The sequence below is a fragment of the Manis javanica genome, chromosome 1 (genome assembly GCF_040802235.1).
Source record: "Manis javanica isolate MJ-LG chromosome 1, MJ_LKY, whole genome shotgun sequence".
In the NCBI taxonomy this organism is placed as follows: domain Eukaryota; kingdom Metazoa; phylum Chordata; class Mammalia; order Pholidota; family Manidae; genus Manis; species Manis javanica.
The window spans coordinates 241,380,767-241,398,126 of record NC_133156.1 but is presented as its reverse complement, the minus strand read 5'-3'; the positions used below and the strand labels follow the sequence as shown (position 1 = coordinate 241,398,126).

The window sequence follows — 17,360 nt, the reverse complement described above, 5'->3', positions numbered from 1 at the left end:
CCTCGTGGAGGGACACCCAGCCAGGGTCCTCTGAGCCGGCCCCCTTCCCAGGCCTGGGTCTGCGCGAGCCGGTCGTGTGGATCCAGTTATGGCCACGGGACCTCTTTTCAGAGAAATGTGTGTGTTCACTGAGAACCATTCACCCAGGGCCGCATTTCAGGTTCTAAAGCGCACATACGCTTCCCACAGATGGAGGATTAGGAAGCCCCAGGGAAGTTTTACAGAAATGTATTTTGGGTCAAAATAAAAGAATTTCCGAGGGCTGAGAGGGGGCAGCGGGGCATGTGGGAGAACTGGGCACACCGGGGCACATGTGTCGGCGTCCCCGAGGAGACCTCAGGCAGGGACTGGCCTGCGGCTCCGGGTATGGGTCTGAGGGGTCACAGCCGGGGGGCACTTGTGGTGCATGGCTGCTGTGTCCCATCTCGTTCCTCCACCTTCAAGTCAGGGAGGGCGGTTCTGGCCAGCACCATGCACAGCCGGGGTTCCCACCTGGCTGGGCAGAGGTCGCGGCCCGACGCACTGCCAGGGGCCTGCAGCTGTCCTGGAGACCTGGACGCCATGCACTCCATTGCCGAGCTGAACCCGCTGTGTCCACCTCCAGCCACACTGTCATGGGTGACTTGTCCTGACCAATAGTCTTAGTGGTGGTTCTGGGACCTGGCGCTTCATCTTTCCAGCTTCAGCCAGGCCACATCGGCCCGGCATCTGGAACAGTCTCCTAGGCATTGACTAGGTTTCTGCTAGCGCACATGGCCTTGCAGTGACCAAGAGGGGGATGGGAAATGCTGCCTCAGAGGCGCAGACATGAACAGCAGGCGCTGGGTGGGGCGCAGCCTGAAGCCGCCAAGTGGGACGCTGCACCACAGCCCGGCTGCCGTGGGAAAAGGGTGGCTTGGGCTGGACGAGAGTGCCCTGCCCAGGGCTCGAGGGCTTGCCCGTGTGCGTTTGCTTTGCCCCGAATGATGAGCTCTGAGCTTTCACCATTTTCTGTAGAAACAGTGAACTGTAAAGTGGCACTAGTTTTGTTTCTTCAAGTGGTGACTTGGGCAGGAGAGCAGAGCAGCCTGGTGCAGAGGCGATGGGTCAGGAGATGGGCCAGCAGCCACATTTCACGGGGCCACTGCACGGGTGGGGTCCTGACGCCAGCATGGACCTGAGGCCTGTCCTGGACAGGGTGTGATGTTGGTGCACGGCTGTGGATTTGGGTTGTGGACTTGGCCACGGTGGGACAGAGGGCACTTGTGTGGTCCCCAGGGGCTCAGCCAGTGTTGGGGACAGAGAGGGGCAGCCCTATGTGCACAGATGAGCCCCCAAAACCCCCTGGCTGCAGGGTCCAGTCCAGGGAGCACACCCAGGCTGCCTTGCGACATGAGCTGTGGGGCCTGCCGCCCTCCACACACAGGTCCCGCGTTCCCTCCCGATCACCGTGGCTTTGCTCCGTCACTTACTCTGCTGCCTTCTGCCTCCTCCTCAGCTCTAAGTCTTCCTAAGGATCCAGGCTTTTGAAAAATCAAGGGGAAAGTAGCAGAATTCTTCTGCTTTGAGGCTGGCAGTAACAAGGCACCAGGGAGGCAGAAAAACGTGTGGACAACACAGAATAGGGTGAAGCCTCAGTCCCAGCGAGGATAATGGTCAGAGCCACCATCCATTTACTAGTCACTGGGCCGTGCATCCTACAACCCTTGCCTTCAACCCTGGAAACAGCCCTAGGCCTACAAATTATCATCTTCCTTTGCTTATGAAGATGTAAGCAAAATTCAGAAAGGTCAGGCAATGTACCAGGGCGGCACAGCGGTGCGGCTGGCCTGCTCCCCACAGGCCTGTCCATCCCAGGGAGAGAGGGGTTCTCCACAGCCAGGCTTATGTGCCCAGACTGCCCCAGGAATATGGCCACTAGGAGCCCCGGGTACAGCACCCTCCCTCCCCACGCCTGACACACGCAGACCTCTGGCGCCTGAGCAGACGAGCTGGAGCTCCCAAGACTTCCCTTCGTCGTGTCTCATGACGCATGTATGATGTGACTCAGTGCCCATCTGGAAACGTACCATGGCCTCAGTTATAACACCTGGGGGTCGCTGGATGCTTAGCCAAGCCCACGGGCTAGGACTCAGTGCAGCGGCTGGCGTGGGCTCCCCAGACGGCTGCTGACCTGAGCCCTGGGCTGCAGGCCTTCCTGCCCGCTCACAGGCCCCCAACGGGCCACGTGTGTCCACGGGAGCGTCCAGCCCCTGGTCTAAGGGAGCCACCGTGTCCATGAGCTACACGGACATGTGTGTGCTCTCTGTACTGTCACTGAGGAAAACAAATCACAATAAGATTGGACAGCAGGGTTGTTTTACGTTCGAATTGTCTCCAGGTGGTGCGCCCATGGGCCCTCATTTGCCAAGACCTCAGGGACACACAGTCCAGGCCAAGGGAGGGCTGTGTGAAGGCGTCGATGCCCCAAACGAGCAAAGGGTGCGGAGTCTGGCCCTGCACACAGTCCTCCGCTGACCACGAGCCACGACCAGGAATGCGGGCCGGCCCTTAAGGGCGTGGGAGGCTGCAGGTGACGCAAGAAAACACAGGCACTGCTGTGTCCCCAGGGAGGTCAGAGTGACACATCGCCTTGCAGCACCCTTGTGTCAGACCCCAGTCAGGAGCCTGCACACACACAGTCACACACCCATGCAGAAACAGACGCACACACACACTTGTTTTTATCCTGGGTCTAGCTCTCTCAAGCTTCATTTCAAACCTTTTCTCCAAAGAATGTGATGGAGTCTCTTGAATTTTAACACCGCTTAGCTTAGAAGCAGCAAATCAAAACAGACCAGCCGGTATGTGGGTCTGAGACCTGGAGGAGGATGGGGGCAGGTGGCCCTGCCCAGTGAGGGGCTTCCGCTCAGTATGGGCATGAGCAGGGCAGTGTGGCTCCTAGGACACCGCAGGGGAAGTGATACAGTGGGGAGGTGACATCCTGGGGGACGTGACACTGTGTGGGGGAGGTGACACCGTGGGATGGTGACACCACCTGCTTGCTCAGTTGGTGCCAACTACTGGACAGTGCTGCGGGCACGCAGAGGGCCGGGGACAAGAGGTCCTTTCCCTGGTGAGTGGAGGGTTGCGTGCCTGCAGCAGGGGACACCGCGCTGGGCTGGAGCCGCCTGTGCACAACCCTGGATGCCGTCCTGCCAGCTGGGGCTTCGGGCTCCATGGCGGCCCCTGGGGACACACCTGCAGTAGCCCACAGACTCCCTTTAGGAGAGGGAGGGATCGGCACCATTCTTTAAAATAACTGCAAGGCAAAAAACCAGATTATGTGGAACAGATGCTCAACAGCAGCTGCTTTTAGAGATGCTGGACACACACACAGTTCTCGTTCATTCAAGAGGCAGAGGTGACTGGCAGGCACTGCCAGGGCCCCTCACCTACACGGGTGCGCGGGGGCTCTGCCCGGGGCCCCGGGGCTGCAGCAGACATGTAGGGGGCCTGTCCAGCACGCAGCTGACGTGCACGCCCCCTCCCGCAGCTCCATGAGGGAGAGAAATGGTTCTGGATCCGGCGCGGCTTCCGACTCACTGGCAGCCGCTTGCCCTGGGGCTCGGCGTCCCACCGGCAGTGGGGACACACCTCGGCCTCCCATCCTCGGGGAGGCAGGGGGAGGTCCGCATGGGAGGGGGGCACTTGCGCAGGCCGTCGTGAAATCCCAAGTTGGCCCCGCTCACAGGGGACACGGCACGTGTGAGGCAGCAGGGACAGTGGGACGGTCCTCCGGGGGCCCGTGAGGCACCGTGCGGCTGGTGCTGGGCCAGGCGAGGCGGCACCTCACGCGCAGGGCGCTCGCTCGTCGGGACTGATGTTCCGCACCTTTCCCGGGCCTGCCCCGTGCTCACTCCGCCTCTGCCCCCGCGGGGGTGCCACCCCTCCAGCCTAGGGCAGGCCTGGCCCCCGGCAGGTGCTCGGTGAGACATCAGCAAATACACGGAGGCAGACATGAGACAGCGTGATGATCCCTGCCTGCGTGTGTAGGGCGGGCACCAGACAGGGCCGCTGTGCCCGCTGCGTGACGGCGAGCAGGTGCTCGAGGCCCGGTCTGCGTCTGCACGAGGACGAGGGGCGTTTACCTCGGGCCAGCGGGGCCCCGCGACGCTGTCCCATCGGCCTCCCGGATGACGGCGCTGTAGGGCCTCGGCCCCGAGGGGCTCGGAGCACGTTCCCCGTGGGGAGCCGCCCGGGCGCACACGCTGCAGGCCTGCTGGCCGGGCTCCTGGCGACTCACACTTGCCTCACCCCACTGGTACTACCTTGTTCACGTAAAAAAGTTCTTGCCAGGGAGGTCACCTCACAGGCTCAGAGGGGTCGCCTCACCCGCGGAGAGCGAGGAGTGACCAGCAGGGCTGAGAGCCCCCCTGAATCTCACATCCTCAGATGTGCTATCTGCAGAAATAAAAATCAGCCGACAAGTCCTCACCTTGAAAGTAGTGGAGGTGTGGCCGGTGAGAAGGGGCGGAGTCCGCGATGATGTCTGATGCGTAAGAATCACAGCAGCGAGAGTAAGAGCGGGGCCTGCGGGGTGTGACCTCCGGGGATGCAGGACAGGACCGTCAGGGACACTCGGGGCAGGCTCCGGCCTCGGGACAAGACACCCGCACACTGCTGAGCCGTGTAGGACACAGAACATTCCAAGGAACAGGGACGAGGGAGCGACGCAGAAGCAGGCACGGTGCTCGCCCTGAATCCAAGCGGCTGCAGGAGGCGGGGCCTAGTCAGCCGAGTCCAGAGGCTCGTTCCGGGTCCAGGGCTCAGTCCTGGCTCCTGCCAGACCTGCGCTTCCACTGCTGGCCTCTGACCTCAAGATGTTCTAGGCCAAACGGGGGGTTTCCTCACCAACAGGCAGCAGATGAAGGGAGAGTCCAGCACCTCCTCCCTCCAGGGCCTGTGTGGAGGCGTCCGTCACCGGCTGCTTCCAGAGCCCGGAACGTGGGGAGCCACCTCTACGCCAGACCCCTCCAGGGACGGCAGAGCTCAGGGGCCAGAAAGAAGCAGATTCGTGACAAGCTCACTTGAGCAGAGTCTTTAATTGTGCAGCAAATGCACTGGGCAGCTGGTGTAATCATTTTTACAAATGAAAAAGGAAAAAAAAAACCCCAGCCTGGTTAAGACAGAAGGTTAAGCAACCTGGCAAAGGTCACACAGCTAAGGAACTGCAGTTCAGCGCAAACAGGAAAATACATTTCAACCAGTCAGTCAGAATTTCGTCATTCCCGCGAATTTGGCCTTCTACCTGTATCCTGGGCAAGGCACGGAATGCGTCAAAGACTTAGTCAAACTCAGGTGTTCAGTTTCTCCAAGTTCGGTGAAGTAAAAGCAGGACCGGCCTCAGGGTCAGAAGTGGGTTGGCATCTTGGTTCTGAGCATCCCGGAATGCGGGCGAGCCGAGCTCCTGGGCGATGGGGTAGGACCTGGAGTCCAGTCCGCGTGGCCGTGGCGCGCATGGCGAACGCACCCCCCGTTTCCCTGCCCGCTGCTGCCTCCTGACGCTGCATCGTAATCATGAGAGACGACGGCAGTAGTCACCCTCCGAGTCAGTTTCTTGTGCAACGATTTTTCAAGAACATAGACATGAATGTTTTCCGGGAACTTCTAAGAGCAGGCTGCATACTAAGTCACTCAGTAAAGGCTCCATTTCTGTATCATGATTTGTGTTGTGCACAGAACAGTGAGAAAATCGGTGTGTGTGCTGGGAAGGATGCAGGGGGCTGAAAAAGCTAGTATCAATGCTGTCATGCAGCTAAGTACTGAGGGCTTTTAATCGAGGCTTAATAACCTTTGAAGGGAGATTTGAATTTGGCGAACACTGAAAATCGTATCTTCTGTGTTATTTAAGATTAGTTCAATGTGGGAAAAAGGAAAGAAAATGAAAATCAGAAGATTCCTGCTTCTTCTCCTCCCCAGACCCCTGCACAGGGAGACACACCAATTTTCTGTGACACAGTCGGGTCATTGCAAATGATAAAGACATCAATCCTCCTTCTGCGGGAGCGGCCGGCCAGAAACACTGACGCTGGTCCTGAGAACGGGTTTCCTGGCAGAGCAGCCCTGGCCGGGCTTCTTGGTCGTCCGTCAGGACTGCAGGGGCAAACACCACGTTCGGCTCACTTTGGGAGGCTAGGGAAAGCTTTGTGCCCTGCGGTGGGCCAGCAGGGAAGTGAGGCTGGCACGCAGACCTCGGGCCTGGGCCTCCTTCCCCGCATACCCGGTCTGTGGACAAAGCAGTGCAGACCCTGAAATATCATATAGAGACGGAGTTATTTTTAACAATCCCACCAACATGAAAACGGGTTCCTGGAATCCTCCAAATTCAAGCGTGCTACCCACTGCCAACACCTCAGGGTTTGATGTTTGAGAGTATCTGTGACCATAGACACAAGGGGAAGTAAATCCGTAATTCGAAGATATCAGACATGAAGGCTTAACACTTGGTCCCTGGGAGGCAGGAATGCGTGTGTCCTGGGCCTTAGCCACCATCACCATGACATCAAAGAAACCTCAGCTGATGGGCCTCTTCAGGAAGGAATGTGAACGTGACTGGGACAGGCGGGGACAGCCGGAGGCCAGGGGACAGCTTGCTGCTCACATGGCACGGGCTGGGCTGCTGCCAGATCCCAGCGGTGCCCACAGGCCTGCTCCTCACTGCGAGTGGCCTGGTGCAATGGCGCCTGGCCTCTGGGGCTCATCTGTGGTGACAGGGTGACCTTCGGCCTCGTCAGGGCTCTGGTGGCTTTGGGGCCAGATGCCCCTGTTCTGACATGTTGGGTTCTGCACATCCATGTCCGTCTCCCAGGTTTTAGGGTCTCATGGTTCAGCAAGGAGCAATGAAGGGGCGAAACCAGAAAAATTACATAAAATCCAGCTTGCGCAAATCAGGTAACTCCCTGAAACTGCCAGAAAACATATTTTCCCCCTAAATATCAAATATATTTAAAACAGGGAGGTCACTGAGCACAAGGAAGAATCCGTGCATCATTTCACAGACAAAGCACAGCCACTTGACGTCATTTGACACTAGTTTTGCACACAAGAAATGGGCATGAAGTACTTTTTAAAAGGCATTAGGAATATTTCTAAACACTCTCCATTTTAAAGCAAGTACAGATGATTAATTTTTGCCAGTTGGACATTATCCATTTCAATTAAAACTGGCACATGGCACTTGTTCCCTGAGCTGGAAGGTGGCTGGCTCGCCTGTGGTGGGTGGATGAGAGCAAAGCGAATACGCTGCAGCTGTCGGGGACCCTGAACCTCTGCACATGGGCCCTGCGGCCGGCCCGAGGGGCCTCCAGCCAGGTGCAGCGCGATGCACCAGGTCCTCAGAGAGGGGCCATGCTGGGCAGCGTCCCACGGCTGTGCATGCTCCAGCCTGGTGAAGAGCCCCCGTCTAGCTCAGGCCCACCGTTGGCCCTCCCGTGGGCCGGGGGCTGCCCTCCCACATGTGGCCTACACACAGCACAGGTCCGACCTCGGGGGGTCCAGAGCTGAACTCCACCTCCACCCCAGCCCATATTCCTGTCGGCCTTGGGTCAACCCATCCTGCTCTAGCCCCACCCGGCACGCGCTCCCCCAGGTACATCAAGGCGATCCTGAAGTGCTCAAGGTGAAACAGGGTGGAAACGCAGAAAGTGTAACATGATGTGTGCTGCTCTGAGGGAAGACAGCTGCTGGAGCCTCGAAACACAATTTCTGAATGGCTGGAAAGACAGCTCTAAGTGTCTCACCTGTTGCGTGAAGTTCATCGCTGAGGTTCGCCAAGGCCTGGAGGAATTCTTTACGGCGTCAGAATTCAGGACTGTTTTCCACAACCAGGCGTGCACAAGGGAGCAGCTCCAGTGTCTCATTACAAACTTTGGAATAACTGGCAATGTAAAAGCTCAACACTCAGTCTTCCCTGGGGCTTCAATGGGCTTCACAGAATTAGGACACTGGCGATTTTTCCCAGGCCCTGTGAGGGAACCACACCGGCTCGCCTCCTTCAGAACAGCAGCCTGTGTTCCTGCAGGACTCAGAGCGCCAGGGGACAGACAGGTGCCCCCGGAAGCTCAGTTCTGTGGGGGAAGAGCGCGTCTTCCCTGCCCTCTCAGCTCTGGGGACAACCGTCCACCAGCCCACCCCCACCCCATGTGGTCAGCCAGCTGACACGCCCTCCCTGACGGATAAATTCCTGTCCACAGGCCGTCACGCCGATGTCCACAGCACAGACATCAGGAGGTGGGCAGTGGCTGGATGCTCGAAGGGCCTGACTCTCACCTGCCAAGATGTAAGGGGGCAAAGCCAGCCCAGTGCCGCATGCCAGCACAGAGTCCATTCTTCCTCTATTCCCTCTGGCGCTAGCTTGTTCGTGTTTTCAGATGAGTAAGTGGGGCACAGCGTGGCCCTTGGCCTCCCGGGGCGGACGCGGTGCGGCCCTGGCAGTCTGCCCAGGAAAGAAGAACACCACTCTCCGCTGAAACGGCCGTTTATTTGGATGGAAGGTGTCATTACATAGTGCAAACTCGTCTTTGGTAACGTGCTGATTACAGTGAATGTAAAGAAGGCACCTGGCTGCTGGCAACAGTTAGGAAAGTAAATAAACATATACACTCGGCTTCCCGTCACATCAGGCCTGCCCTCTGTTCCGATTCCGTGTGAGCTGCACAGCCGGCTGGCCAGACACCTCCCCTGCAGTCACAGGCTCTCACTGTGAATCAGACGCTGCCCCCTCCACACGCGTCACCTTGTCTGGCTTCTGCAATGACGCCACAAACTCCGAGGTGCCTATAGACCTCAAACATAGGACGTGGGGTCTGCTGTCACTTCACACCTGGGCCATCAATGACCCAGCCCATCACGCCGATGTCCACACCCCAGAACATCAACCATCCAACCTGCAGACAGTTACCCATCTTCTAGTTTACAGAAACCAGCTCCAAGGTGTGGTTATTAAATGTGATATTTCAAAAGAAGCTCCAGGCCCCATGAACCACCAGCTTCTCTCTCACACTTAGTGACCTGAGATAAGCCACACTGACCATGTCTGATGCAGCTGTGAGTATCCCCACGGCTGGAATGTCAACCACGTCCCCACAGATGGGGTGGCCCAGCGCCCAGAGTACCAGGGCCCCCTGCCTCTGGAAGGATGCTCATGTTGGACTAAAGCCAGGCTTTGAAAACTGCCCGCTACGCGCTAGAGGGTGCCAGGGGACGTGCCTTCTGCTGACCCTGGGTGATGGTTGCAACACAGCCACCGATTTGGGGCAGGCGCTCGTGGGCACTCAAACGGCCTGTGACCTCACGGGCCTTCCCAAGAAAGGGCAGGGTGGGCCCAGCACATGGCGGGAACCGCAGAAATGTCTGTTCAACTGGACTCCTATGTCTAAGGCCACAATTTTCAGGTTTTGGGTCAATTAAAAAGAAAGAGACCACGAGGTATGACAGTAGCTTTTCACTGAGCTCTAGGAGAACTTTTACGCAGTGGAAATGATTTTTCTGCCGTACCTAATAAACACCTAAAATGTGGGCAAAATTTCCTAACACATCACACCTTTTGAAAATACAAAACACATACAGGGATTGACTGCTTTTTCTTTAACACTCACACGAAAGCTAGCATGTTCCCACCACTGAACTCCTCCCTCGCAAGGATCTGCAGGGTCGTGATGTGCCCGCGCGCCAGGAACAGGGCCACCGATGGGCTGAGCAGAACCCGTGAGGCACGCGGCATTTGGCAGCTGTCGTTCAACCGGAGTGAGAAGCTCACGATTGGTCACAACCAGGCACTACGTACGCAATGACTCAACCAATGAGAACAGCCTGCGTCCACTGTGGTGCGCTTACGGCCACACATGAAGGCACTGAGGGTCGCAGGTCGTGGGCCTGCTCACATGGCGAGCGCTCTCACTAAACGCTGGTGTAGTGAAGTCACAGAGGACCCAGAGGAGGGGATGGCATCATGTGCCACACAGGCGGACACGAGCCTGTGATCGCACTGAGACATGTCACCCGGACATTCTTAAGAGGAGACCGTCCGTTTGCAAATGCTGATTCTCTTTTCAAATGTGCGTGTCTCCATCCTGCGGCCCATTACACACCCCACCTACGGGCAAGGTGTCTGCAAGCTCCAGGTGTCAGAACCAGTGGGATTACCTTTTAGTTGAGAGCCAACGGTGATATTGGGGAAATCTACTTAGAAGCCTAAATGATTTAACTGTGCAATTTAATAGTAGCACCAATTTCTCATTTTTAAAAAATTAAATAAGAACCTGAGAATGTAACATGAAGTTAGGACACGAATCTGCTCCGTGGTCTCTGCTCCACGAACACTGTGGTGTGAGCCCCTGCACCACTGCTGAATCAGCTCCGTGGCTGTGGATGCGGTCGTGGCGTCCCGAGGCCGTGGTGTCCGGCCCGCACTCCTGCACCGGCCAAAGATGTGAGGACCAGCGTGGGCCTCCGGGCGGCGTCAGAGAGTTTAAGGCTGGCTTCCTGGAGCATCCCTTTGGCAGACTGGACAACAGACTCCACTGACCCTCAAGGGCGCTGGGCAAGCAGCAGGCTGGCACGCTTCCACGAAGCAGGTGATCTGCCCACCCTGGAGCAGGGACAGTGACCGGACCATGAGTTCCCGGGGCCAGTGGCCTGCTGCCCCTCGGGTGGGCTTTATAATGGGGCAGGGCTTCTCTTGGCAGGCTCACAGCCAGACCCCTGCACTCCTCACAGGAGGCTCTGCCTCCCCTCCCATCCTGGGAGACCCCGACCCCAGGGATTCCGTCCGGGACTGAGAGGACGGTCTCGCAAAGCTGGAGGGGGCACACTCTCCTGGCTCTGCCCACTGTTCCTGGGCCTGACGATATCGACAGTGGGACCCCTCCCTGTCCTCGGCCTGGGGACAAAGACCCCTTGCCTGCCTGCATCTCAGGCACCCCAAGCAGGCCCACAGTCCCCTGTGCTGTCTCCCCAGCTCTCTGCCCTGCCCCTCCCACCCAGCCGGGCTACAGCCAGACCCTGGGCCACCAAAGTCACCATGGCAGCCTTCTCTGGAGATGCAGAGCCCATGGCGGGACCACCCTCTCCCGTGCCAGCCTGGGGCTTGGCCTGCAGCTGAGCTGTGTGTCCCGGGTCTCCAGCCAGCGCCACACTCACACGGCATTCACAGGTGGTGCATGTGTCTCGTTTCCACGTGGTGCCGTCAGCGTGGGGCTCACCGTCCATGTCCACACACTCTGTGGCACTGAGCCGTGACTCAAGTTTCTTTATCTGCAGCAAAGCAAACGTGTGGGTCGCCTGGGATGACATGTCTGCTTCTGTGCTTGAAACGAGGCCTCATGATGAACGGGGGCTCACACCTCAGCTTCTGGGTGGGATGCGGAGTCGGGCTGGGCAAAGGCCACAACCACTGTGCAGGCGCCACCTTAGCTGGTGTCCCAAGCGCACAGTGCAGACTGCAGTAGGCAGTCACCAGGGCAGGGGTGGGGCCATGCAGAGGAACATGAGGCACTGTCACAGGGCCCCAAGGGCAGGAGCACCCAGTGGCGAGAGCGCCCTGTACCGAGGCCCCACAGGGGCAACGGGCTGCAACCCCTGGTCCCACAGCAGGTCCCCTGGGAGAGCCCCCTGCGGGTGGCCTGCCCTGCACCCCTCTCCCACAGGTGCCGACATGGCAATGGCCCAAATCTTATCTGTGCACCACAGAGGCCCAGCAGCCCCATTTCCCTCCAGGCTGCATGAGGGACAGGTCAGCCCACAGCTCCCTGAAGCCTCTGTCCCCTGGCTGGCTTCTGGCATAGGAAAAGGAACCTCGGCAGACCACACGCCTGGAACGGGCGACACCCCTCATGCGTGGCCAGGGCTGCAGGGAAGCGCACCGAGGAAGCACTGCCAGCTGCGGTGGGCACCTGCTCTGCTCAGGGACGGACGGCAGCGGCCCGAACGCTCACTCAGACCCCCCACCTGCCCCTCCACAGACTTCCTACCACACCTGCCGAGACCGTGCGGTCAGACCTGGGTGAGAGCCCCCACCTGCCTCGGGCACAGTCACGGCACACACCTCCTGTGCGGGGCCCTGCCCCCTGGCATCGCTACGAAGCACCAGCCCTTGGGCACTCTGGGCGCCCCCGGGCAGAGGCCAAGAGCCGCTCGGCCATGATCGCGGGTTCGTGTGGCCCCCCCGAGGCCACCGGGCAGCAGACCTTCTGCCTTCAAACTCGAGGGAAAGGAGGGCCCAAGGCCTCAGGGTCAGACACAGGGGCCACAGCGGGCGGGCAGTGCCTGTGGGGCCCCCGGGGACGGAGGCTCCCCCAATGCCTGCTGCCCCTTCTGCGTGGAATCGGAGTGGCAACAGGACTCGGGCCTGTAACTCAGAAGCAACAGAACAGCAAAGGGGTGTTGGCATGAACCAGGCAGCACACAGGCAAGGGTCGCGCCATCTCCCACGTGTGCGCCCTGAGCTGTCCCCAAATCCGGGACGCCCGAGGGATGGGCACAGAGAACTGCACACCCTTCCCCCTGCAGGTGGGAGTCACACCACACCACCACAGGCAGTGCATGGCCTGGGGGCGGAGGGGTCGCACTGGAGGGTGTAGGGGTCACACACACCTGTGGGCGGGGGGGGAGGTGGCCTCCGGCCCTGCTCAGCCCCCCGTTTTTGCATGCACTGCCCCAGACGCAGAGTGACTCCCTAATTTCCCCTCACCCTGGGCATTCAAAGGACATTGTTCAGCTGGCTGACCCTGGCAGACAATTCCAGGGGCTCTCAGCACCCACTCACTCTAGGGGGGCCCCCAGGATACCCTAAGCCCCTCACAGCCTGCATTTGTTTCTCGGGCTCCAGGAAATGGGGGGCTTCTTTCCTGGTGCCCTGACCCTGCTCTCTGCCCAGCACCAGGCCCCCCTGCCCTGGCGCTCTCCTCTGTTCAGGGCTGAGCCCGCTCTGCTGTCACATGCCTGAAGGCTGTCACAGTTAATCACTCCTGTCCCTCCACCCCAGAGGCAGGAGGAAACCCTGCAGGTCAGGCCCTGAGGCTGGCACAGAGGGGCCAGGGCGCCTCTCCACGCGGCTGGGATGGAAGCCCACAATCTCCCAAGCCTGGGGACTGAGGCCCGCAGACGCAGGAGGGAGCTGCTCACAGGACCACCACTCACAGGCCTCCGCGAGATTCTCAGCACCAGGAACCCTTAGCGTGTGGGCCACCGACTGTGCACGGGTTGCCTGCGACCCCAGTCCCCACTTGCTCGCGACATTCCCGACACAAAGCAGGAAAGGTGTGCACAGCTCCCGAGAGGAGGCAGCGCGCCTTCATTTTCTGCAAGCCTGAATGTCCTCAGGGAAGGGACCAGTGTGGACACCCTATTGCCCTCCAGGTGAGACTCCACGGAGCTGATGTCCACCCCCAGATCCAGACGGACCTGACTCCAGCCACCCCTGGACACTCCTGAGCAAATGACAAAGTTGCTTAAGAAGTAGCTCTGAGCAGTTCGAGGTCTGAATTCGCCATCAGCCCTGATCCTGGGATCAGTGTGACTGCTCATGCCAGTAGCCCCTGGGACCCTGCACCCCCTCCCCCTGAAGCTGGCTGCCAGCCCCTGGCGAGAGTCCCCTGGGAGCACCCGGGACCCCTCCCCACTCCAGCCAGCTGGAAGCCCTTAGAGTGGGTCCCAGACACTGGAAACCCAAGAGCAGAGCCACGCGACCCAGCTGGAGATGCCACTGGGCTGACCCAGTGGCAGGTCCCGGGAGCGGGAATACCGTCGGTGACGCCTGGACCGCCAGGCTACGCACAGGACGCTGGGGCACGGAGCCCGCTACCTGTGTTCTGAGGTCTGTGATGGTCCTCCGCATTTCCAGAACAAAGTCCTTGAAGTCATTTGTCCCTGGTGGTTGTGGGCGCTCATGGGCAGCAGTCGTGGTGTTGTGCAGGTGCTCACTCAGTTTGCCAGCTCTGCACAGGGGGAGGTGGGGACAGAGGCAGAAATGCCCTCGGCTGTCGCAACTGGCACCATTCAGCCAAGCTGGAAGCATGGTCTGGGGGGTGCCCATGCTCGTGAGGGGCTGGAGGCCAGAGCACCTGCCATGGACATCCCTCTTGGCACCGAGGCCAGCCCGCAGTGCCCCCAGCGTTACCTGTGGACACAGCCATACCTCAGGGATTCCCCAGGTCCGGCCTTCTCAGCGGGCACGTCTTCCTGGTAGCTGAACTCAAGGGACCGCTTGCTTCGGAAATGATCTGAAAACGCACTGAACTGCGCCCTGGCCCTGCAGTCTGAGGCGGACGCACAGCAGCCTGTCAGCGGCGGGGCCCCTGTCCCCACCCAGGGGAGACGCAGCCCTTCCCACACATCCCTCCGTAAGATGCCGGCCCTGGACAGTGCCTCCCGTGCCTGCGGCTGGGCCCGAGCTCTGGATGGGGCCCTCCCAGCTGCGTCATCTCCCTGACCACAGCTGGGCCTTCATGGCACCCCCACCATCCCACAACGCTGTGCTGGCTTCAGGCGGTCACAGGGCACTGACCCTTGTCCAGGCCGAGTCTGTCCCTGCCAGGGCACTGCTCCTTGGGTGGGGCTGGGGGCTGCACCTGGGAGCACCTGCCCGCACACCTCTGCCCCTTCCCCTGGCCCCCTCCTGCCCCCACTTATGCAGGTCACACCAGCCCTCCCTTGGCACTCGGACCCACAGGGCGATGGGGGTTCACCACAGCCCACCTCCTCTGCAAGGACAGAGCCCCTCGGGCCCTGGCCGAGGTCCCGGTCTCACTGAGCCAGGGGTAGAGGTCACACAAGAGAAAACCACACACAGGCAACCCGAGGCCGACAGCTGTGCTCAGCACCCGAAGGGCTGTGCCTGCTTTCGGGTCTCTTTTTCATGGCTGGGGCTGGAGCGTGCAGGGGGCAGAGCCCGCCTGCCAGGTGATGAGGCCCGGGACAGGCCACCCGGGCCCTGTGACACCCCAGCGGGCAGCTTCTCAGCTCCCGACACAAACCTGGGTCCGACTCACGATGCTCCAGGTTCACTGTGTGAGCGCATAGCCAGGAGACCTGGGCCACCGTGAGGCTTTATGAAGCTAGAATCCCGTCACCTGTCCCAACAGGCGCTAGGGCTGCGCAGGCAGCAGCCTCTCAGGGTCCCCACCAAGACTGGCTCAGGAGGAAAGGTTCACCTCCCCACTCAGGACATTTTCATTAGCGGACCTCCCTTCGGGGGCAAACACATAGACGTCGCTTCAGAGCCACGTCACCCTGGCCAATGTCACTGATAAGGGGACAAGCAAACATCATCAGGTGCCTCCTGAAGACACTTGAGAAGAACACAGCCCTGCTCGCGGGGCGTCAGTGCCCAGACACAGGACTCGCACCGGAGCAATAGGTCAGCCCAGGCAAGGGAAGTTCAAGATGATGGTGCTGCACACAGGGAAGGGCGGACGAACCCACGGCCCTGGGCTCCACGCCCAGCACCTCACCCACCAGTCCCCAGGGCAGGTGTGCACACACTGAGGGTCCTAGGGCAGGGCGGCCACATCAGTAACCCCAGTTTGTTCGGACAGTGTGACACATCTGCTTATGCGATATGCCTTATATAGACATACACACACACACAAGTACACAGGCACCTATGCACACACATGTACACATAAACAAGCACATGCACATATAAACACACATTACATGTACCCACCCATACATACATATATACACACACACACAAGATAGAGAAAGAATAATGAGTAATATAGGCAAAACTTCAAGAATTGATGCACGTGAGCGAAGTACAGGAATTCTTTGTAATATTTCAAGCACTGCTGCGATTACTTCAGCGTTGTGTGTCCATGTTGGGGTGCGTGCGTGTGAGCATTCTTCCCCACGACTCAGCTCCCACAGAGAAGCTCCAGTTTCTAACTCTGGTCAAGGAAAAGGAAACTGTGCCTCCAAGCCGCTGAAACGGGTCTCTGGGGTGGCGCTGAACGTGAAGAGCGAGCGTCAGACCTCCGCCCGCGTTGCTCTGCCGTGTTAGCTGTGCCCTCGGGCCACAGAAGCAGGTAAAGCTCTTGAGCATATTCACGTTTTCTCGGGGCAGGGCTCTGCCTGTTCCCTTAGAGGAACCGGGCCAGGAAGATGTCCGGCTCCTTCAAGGAGCTGAATTTCCAACAGGCCGACGGCCATGGGAACAGGCTCCTGATACCTCGGGGAACACAAAGCCTGGCTCAAGAGTCAGCCCCACGCAGGACTCTGCGTTTCTGGAGTAAAAGAACAGAAAACTTGTTTCTGCTCCTTCAGAAGCAGCTGACGGGAACCTGCTGAAATTATCAGAAAATGCAGTTTCTGTATCTGAGAAGAGCTGGATTTTCCCAACAGTTTTCAAAGTGAACCATTTTTTTGCAAACACAAGGTTCAAATTCTCTGCCATACTTGTGGAAAAGCACTTTGAGTGAGATAAACCAGCGACAATGTTTAAAAAAAGCTAAAACAAACAAAACAACTTTCTGGTAGATGTGACAGGAAAATGTAAGGCTTTGGAAAACAGGATGTGTAGTGAGCCCAGTTTTAATTTTTATGTGAGTCCTGCAATGCTACGAATCATATCTGCTGATATATCACACATTTGGCATCTTCGTGTGTGTTTGACACAGAGAGAGCGGGCGGGTGGGCTGGGAACACGCAGATGGAGACAGACCCAGGTCAGCTCAGACACGCACTCACTCGCATGCACACGCACGCGAAGATGGTAGTGACAGCCCTAGCGTGTCAACCCAGACTCCAATACACACGACGAAACTGACAGCCAGTCAGAATTGGTCACTAACCAAACAGTTGCCAGACGAGAACTACTGCAGGAAAGAGGAGGAAGGCAAGGGTCCGGGGTCTGCACGCTGCGCCGACCTGCACGAGGCTCTGGGGGCACGCGGGCTCCACCCCACCCCGGCCCACGCTGGGCGGTGTGGCCTGGGCAGGTCCATTTCCTCAGCACAAACGAACAGGGGTACACAGGACGGCTCCTCAATGCTCACCCAGCTTTAAAACATGCCCTGGGTCTGCGGTTGTAGTTCAAATACAGCCAAAATCGCATGTAAATTAGAAGTGGAAACCGTGGTTAACCACGGCAGGATCGCAGAAGCAAAGCAGGGGTTTGTGCGGTGAGGACAGTGTGGGCAGGGCACGTCCGGAACTGCATGGCCGGAGGGTCGCCACCAGTCACAGGGCTTCCAACCCGGGCACCAGGCCACCTCACACCCACGGGGCCTTCTTGCTGATCAGAAGGTATCTTATAACCGGCTTCTTTCCTTCTACGCAAGTTACAGACCCTTAGAACACAGCATACACTTTTAAAGAGCAAACTTGAGGATGAAAACACT

At 58.8% G+C, this 17,360-nt stretch overlaps 1 protein-coding gene across 1 annotated transcript in view; it reads right to left on the bottom strand.

Moving 5' to 3' along the window:
• Window positions 1–8,481: 8,481 nt before the first annotated feature.
• PXDN (peroxidasin) overlaps window positions 8,482–17,360 on the bottom strand; it is a 73,307-nt gene continuing 64,428 nt past the window's right edge. The window contains exons 20-23 of the mRNA XM_037026468.2: window positions 14,156–14,276; window positions 13,823–13,955; window positions 11,161–11,274; window positions 8,482–10,609 (exon numbers count right to left, since the gene is read on the bottom strand). Coding sequence (XP_036882363.2) covers window positions 10,490–10,609; window positions 11,161–11,274; window positions 13,823–13,955; window positions 14,156–14,276 — 488 coding nt within the window. The 3' untranslated portion in view covers window positions 8,482–10,489. The remainder of the gene's footprint in view (window positions 10,610–11,160; window positions 11,275–13,822; window positions 13,956–14,155; window positions 14,277–17,360) is intronic.